We start from the raw sequence: 6,999 nt of genomic DNA on the forward strand, positions 1-6,999 counted from the left end.
ATATATATATATATATATATATAAATTGTATCTCCTTCAAAATGAAAAAAAGAATAGGTAGATTACTAAATCTACTTTCGAACCAAAAAGCAAATACTACTCTCAAACATTTCACATTGGTATGGAGTTTGTATATTGATACAAATTTGAGGTTATTTGTATTTCAACTCTTGTTTAAGGTATTACACCTATGCAACTCATTTAAAAATGTAATGTGAAGTTCTGGTCCTTAAAGGCCACCATTACAAACTGTTTAGGATTATTAAAAATACAAGTTAGCAGTCAGTCATTCAAATGTGTACTAGTTTAATTACAGGAATAAATTAAATTTATTTAATTAAATTAAGCCCTAAACTTTACAGAGACTGGACAGGAAATGATAAAGCTAGCTCTCCTATGACTTGACCACTTTCTCACTTTTTAGGGCCCGCAAAAGATGAAGTCAACTCCATAAATAAGGTTTACATGAATAAACATTATTTAGCCACCTGTATATGTTTTCAAGGTTAAGCAAATAGTAAATAGCTAAAAGACAAGCAGCATTTGTCTATTCAGATATACTTTATATAGATAGATGGTCTTTAACCCTTCAGAGATCTACAAAATATGGCATTTGAGATATTTTAATACCAAGACTTTTTATGACAGTAAGACACAGTACTTCTAGAAGCACCCAGTCTACTTCAAAGAAAACGATTGGCATCAAAAACCTCCATATGGGGTTTGCTTCAAAACTGATAAAGCTAGCCAATGGCTAAAATTGCCTTTGACTTGGTTGCTGACAGCATGCTGTCCAAACTGTGGAGAAGCAGGATGCTGGGATGTCAGTTGACCAACTTTGCCACGACAAGGTCCTTCATAATTTCTGTTTTACCAAGTATCCCATCAGATGGCTGGGGCCTATGGCCAAAAATGAATACGGTACAGTTGCAGAGGGGCGTTGGGTGGTGGCTGCTCAGGCAGCCAGCAGTCTCTGTCATTTCTGTAGTTTAGAATCTGCTTACATTGCCCTTCCTGCATACACAGGTCATATTCATCCTTCTTTGCTCTCTAATTGAGTTGAATGCTAGATATTTATAGTCTTATAGTAAACTTAAGTTGTTTAGGGTTTAAGAAAATGTTTAGGTCTAAAAATATATTGATCAATGAAAGTTATGATAAAAAGTGACTGAGGTACAGAAAGTTGGCCTCACCAAGATAGGACAGAGAGTGGAGTACTTTCTCCAAAGTTGCTCAAATAACAATGGGATTGGACATGGTGAATGTAATTCTTACCTGATAGTTCTCGTGATTGTTATTATTGTATATGGTTTATAAATGTTAGAGAAAGAGCCTTTTATTGGACAAAATGGGGAGATGATAGGATGAGCTTTTTGTGCACTGTGTAAAGGTTGTCCTTGTTATTCATTTGTTAATTGCTCTACTACCAAATAGCTGAAAGCTAACCGGACTTTGTTATTATTCTTTTTTATGAAGTATCATCTGCCTCAGTATTTTGTAAACATACACCTTTTAACTGATGTAATGATGACCTGGCAGCCAATAGATAAGCAGAAGAGGGTAGAACTTCTAGGCAGAGATAGAAATTCTGGGGAAGAACTGAGAGGGGGATGTGAATCAAGAGCTAGACACAGAGGAAGTCAGATGGGCACAGGAACTGAGAAAGTGAGAGGTAATGGGCCAGAGAGGTAATGGGCTATGTGGCATACATGGACAAATATAAACTGTATAATTAAGTTATATGAGCTAATTGAGAAAAAAAAGGCTAAGCTATAAAGCTTAAGTTTATAAAAAAAAATTAACAATGTCTCTGTGTTATTATTGGGAGCTATGACCCAAGCCAGTCTGATTATATGACTGACCATAAAATGTTTCATGGTATGATCTGAGAATTGGCTGCCATAAACCCATAGCATATACCTGTTCTATGATTATAAAAATATATAACTAGATTCTGCTTTTGTGATCACTTGCTATGTACATCAAGCATGAGCTTGACTATAAAAAGGTTCTTCTGCTTTTATTCTTGTCCATTTCTATTTCTTTCTCCAAGGAGGAGACTGGAAATTTAATCTGGCTGTAAAATGAATATTTCCTTTGCAATATTTTGGGGGTTGTTCCTGATTTTCAACAACACAACATGCATTAGCTCCTATCTCCAGGTTCCTGTTCAGCTTGAGTTCCTGCTCTGAGATCTTTCAGTAATGAATAGGAATGTGAAACTGTAACCCAAAGAAACTCTTTCTTACCCAGTTTGCTTTTAGTCATTTTTATGTTTATATGTATTTTTACTACCTATATGTGGTTGACCTCATGCATACAACACCCTGAAGGAACAACAAGATGATCTCAGATCCTCTGGGACTACAATTACAGATGGCCTTAAGCTGTCACATGGTTGCAGGTAATTGATATTTGGCCTCCTGCAACAGCAGCTAGTGCTCTAAACACTATTAGCCATCTCTTCTGCTCTTTATTCAGATACTTAATATTGTATTTTTGTTCCCAGGAGCAACTTGGGAGTCAAATCTGGGAGAAAACATTTCATTTTAGACTGGTTTGACATCTTACTTCTACCAGGGCTGTTGAGAAGGGTCAGCAGTTGGAAACTCCAGTTGTTTTTCTAGCAGACTGGGGTTCAATTCCTAGCACCCACACGATAGTCATCAACTGCCTGTAATTCCAGTCCCAGGTAGTCCAACAAGCTTCTTCTAACTACCAAGGACAGATGTGGACAACAGACATACATGCAGGCAAAACAATCATAAATGTGTAGTAAAGTTTGACACAATGTGTCCTTCTTCTACTCAATAGTTTCTGCTCTCAGTTGTGAAAGGAAAATGTCTAGGAACACCGGTAGGATGGAGAAAGGAACCGGACTTTGTTATTATTCTTTTTTATGAAGTATCATCTGCCTCAGTGAAAGTACATTTCACCTGCCAGGTAAAAAGTATCCTAGAGTTGCTTACCTGCACAGCCCTCAGGAAGAGGTGGCCTGTCCTGGGCTTTAAAATCCCAGAATATGGAGGCTGTAAGACACTGCACTGTGATAATGATGCTTGTTGGTAAACCTGACCACCAGGAGTGGGGTCTGTCAAATGGAAGTCATGCAGATAAGCACCCTGTGCTCTGTGTCATATATATACATATACATGTACATGTATATGAATGTATATATATGACACAGCATATATATACATATATGTATATATATGACACAGAGCATATATATATATACACCCGAGTAGTATGTTGGTCCTGGGTGGTTATAATCTACCAGGCACCTGTGTGGAGCCCCCAGTACTATATGCAAGTGTCATAGGCACAGGATAGCAGTGTGGCAGACACATATGTGATACACAGCATCTTATTCCCTGGAGAGTCAATGCCCAGATGTGTGGTGAACAGCCCTCTCTTGAGGGCCCAGATTTTTGGAGGTGAGGACACATACTAAATGGTTCTGGTCACAAAGGAGCTCAGTCAAGAGCTGATGGCCAGAGAAGACTCTCAGACTTCAATCTCAATACTGTGGAAATCCCACCTGTGCAGGTCAGAGGCATAGTCCATTCCAGAGAGAGAGACCCTGGTGTATCCCGCTAAGGGTGTGATTGGACGGATCTTGTATTCATGATTCTTACTTATTTTATTGTGAATTTTCTTTGCTTTCTGTATTTGTTGTTCTGTTCTTTATTGTTTGTTTGTTTTGATTTGTTTTGTAGTTGTTTAATCCACAAGAAAGTACCAAGGAGATAAGAGTTTCCATGAGAAACTCTTCATTTCTTCCTACTTTACCCTAAGGAATCTGTACAGAGATAACTTGATAATTTGGTAGGAAGTTGACTGTGACTGTTTTGCTTCCTATCATCATCCTGGAATTGATGGTTTGTATATGCACTGCTCAGGAAGTGGCACTATTAGAAGGTGTGGCCCTGTTGGAGTAGGTGTGTCACTGTGGGTGTGGGCTTTAAAACACTCTTCCTAGCTGCCTGGAAATCAATCTTCTACTAGTAGCCTTCAGATGAAGATGTAGAACTCTCAGCTCTACCTGCTCCTTGCCTGCCTGGATGTTCCCACCAATGGTGGGTGGCAATGCTCCCACCTTGATAATGGACTGAACCTCTGAACCTGTAAGTCAACCCCAATTAAATGTCCTTATAAGACTTGCCTTGGTCACAGTGCCTGTTCACAGCAGTAAAACCCTGACTAAGATGCTGGCAGTGTGAAGGAAGTTTTGTTTTGGTCAATGATCATACTGAAATGTATGTTTTTGGTTTTTGTGAGTGTGTGTGGGGGTGCTTTTTTGTTTTTCATGTTGTTTTGTGTTTTCTTTTAAAAATTCTATATTTGTGCCATTGAGACATTTGTGGACATTCACACATGCCACAGCACATGGGTGAAGGGCAGAGGACAAGTTTGAGAAGTGGCTTCTCTCCTGGGTATGGACCTCAGGCCCTCAGACTTGGTTGCAAGTGCCGTTGCTCACTCAGCCAACTAGCTAGTTCTTATTACAGGACTTCCGTATAGCTTATTCAGTTATATTTGTTGGAGTGGCTCTATCGTCATTTTGGGAATAGAGAATACCAAGCACACGTTCTTGAGTCACCCACATGCTTGGCCAGCATCTGTCCACTAAGCTTTAAACAAACAAAGTTAGTTTTAGGAAGGGTCTGGTTAAGCTCACCAAGTATGTTCTCAACACAGTTTATAGTTATACTAGGTTTTAAATTTTTAATGCTCCTGCCTCAAGCTTCCATGTGGTAGGATTCCAGGACTGTACCACATATGGGAAATTAGCAATACGTGTTTGCCTTCAAGACTCAACTTAGCTAAAGGTGTTTCCATTGTGGTATTTAAAGTGCACTTTTGGTACCATTAATATTTTCTTATTCCCTATTAAGTGGGTTTCAACTCTAATCTCTACTAGTCTTTATTTCTAACCCCTATATTTCCATTCATCGATTCTTTTGTTTCCATATGTTTTTGTTTAAGTTGGAGGTGAGCCTTTGGGGAGCCAGACCTCTCCAAGGCTTTCTCAGATATCCTGATGAAGACACCAAAGGAACATCACTTTTGTGTCCTGCCCAAAGGCACACTAAGGAGGTTCTGGTCTTGTGGTTGAGCAAGCATCTTGAAGGAGTCAAGGGAACCTGGCTCTTTAGTCTCAGAGTCTGTAGTTACTAGTCTCATGGCTGCTGTGTGCTCACTCTGAGGTATCCTCTGTTCTTCTAGCCAGCCTTCCTAAATCATCTTTCTGTTGACTGTCCTATGGCTCACCTACAAACAGTGCATAATATCTTAATACACTTGTATGATATCTTAATAAACTTGCTTAACATGAGCCATTAGATTATGCAAGACATACTTGATATGTTTTGTAATGCAGCAGCATGATGTAGCAGGGGAAAGCTGGGACAGTCTTTTTATAGCCTATAGGAAATGCTAACAATACTGACGGCAAGCTTTCTGTATCTCTGTTCTCATCCCAGGTCCTGATCCTGGTCATCTCTCCTTTAGGTGCTCTAATTGTTGGTGTTTGATGTCATAAACTAAGTTGCTTAAATTTATTTGTTTGTTTATTTAGTTGTTTGTTTGTTTAGGTTTCTCCTGGCTGTCATGAAACACACTCTGTACACCGGACTTAAAGTAGGTTGGGAATGTGTTAGTATTTTGGCTACCAATGTGCAGGGTAGAGAGGTGTGAGCAATCCTAGCCGTGCCTTACTAAAATTGATGATGCCTTGTGAATATCAATCGGGTGGTTTAAATTTGACTTGGATGGGCTGGGCTCCCGTTCAGCTGTGAGGCAGTGGGTTCACTCCCCTGCACATTATTTAATGATCATTGCAAGCTGGAGACCCTATGCCTACACGAAGGAGAAGTGCCTACTGAGTGCAGGAAACGTGCACGGACGACTTTGTTGTCCAGACAAAAGTTCTACTGAAATGCCAAACGTCTAAGGTCTGGGACAGTACGGCGCTGAAGTGGAAGCCCATAAAGGAAACCACCCTGTTGTTGTGTCCCTTCACGGCATTTTGTCTCTTTAGGAGGTGCACTTGTCATTCAGATCTCAATAGCAAATCAGGGCCTGGAGACGGACCCGCCAGCCAGAATAGGGCGGGCACTTCCGGTTCGCCTTTCAAGAGGCTCGGATACAGCGCTGAGGAAAGTATTCCTGGTCCTGTCTGCCGAGTGATGTGAGGAGAGTGGACGAGTTCAGAATTCGCGATGGTGAGCCTGGCCGCCGTCCCTACGCAGGGTGGAGCCGCGGGGCCCGTGCCGGGTTCGTCCCGGGGTGCGGGAACAGGTGGCGAAACTCGGCATCTGGTGTGACTTTTGTTTGTTCATCTGAAGTCCCTCCACCGTCCAGGCAGAAGCAGGATCTCTTGAATGACTTGGATCCCCTGGCTGCGCCTGCATAGATTTGTGGGGAGTCAGAGCCCTTGTGTCAAAGTGCCCCTTCACAATGCAGTAAGCGCCTCGGCTGCTTTCACTGTCGCCACGCTCGCAGGGAAAACAAATTTGCTTTCTAGCAGAGCCCTCGTTTCTCTAGTGTCTTCTAGGCGTTCTGCACTTGGCACATTAAGGTGTATGATCCATCTGCAGTTGATCCTATGCAGGTCTAAAATCTGTATAATTAATACATTTGCATTTAGATGAGACTGAGCCAGTCATTGACACTATTTTAATTGTGTGGTTTTTTTCTTCTAAATGTGTTCTCATTTTCTGTTGATCTCTTGATAGTTTCCCAGACAGTACTGTGTACAGTTGATCATTTTCCATTCATGATTACCATTTCTCATCAGCTTTCTCTTGTTTGAGCATAAATTATCAGAATTTTCAGTGAACCTTTGCTGAATCTAAACCTCAAAATCTATATTGCCATAATAGAATATTGGCATACTATCGAAGATGGCAGCCACCATATTGTTGCTTTCTATTCAAGGTTAGCTCAGCTTCCTGTTAAGGTGAGCCCATCTCTTGTGTGTCCTCAGAGGATGAG

At 40.7% G+C, this 6,999-nt stretch overlaps 1 protein-coding gene across 1 annotated transcript in view; it reads left to right on the forward strand.

Annotated features, from left to right (window-relative positions):
- The first annotated feature begins 6,123 nt into the window (after positions 1–6,123).
- Positions 6,124–6,999, forward strand: part of LOC116076139 (zinc finger protein 709-like) — a 21,412-nt gene continuing 20,536 nt past the window's right edge. The window contains exon 1 of the mRNA XM_031349758.1: positions 6,124–6,227. Coding sequence (XP_031205618.1) covers positions 6,225–6,227 — 3 coding nt within the window. The 5' untranslated portion in view covers positions 6,124–6,224. The remainder of the gene's footprint in view (positions 6,228–6,999) is intronic.

Source organism: Mastomys coucha, unplaced genomic scaffold (assembly GCF_008632895.1).
Source record: "Mastomys coucha isolate ucsf_1 unplaced genomic scaffold, UCSF_Mcou_1 pScaffold4, whole genome shotgun sequence".
NCBI classification, from domain to species: domain Eukaryota; kingdom Metazoa; phylum Chordata; class Mammalia; order Rodentia; family Muridae; genus Mastomys; species Mastomys coucha.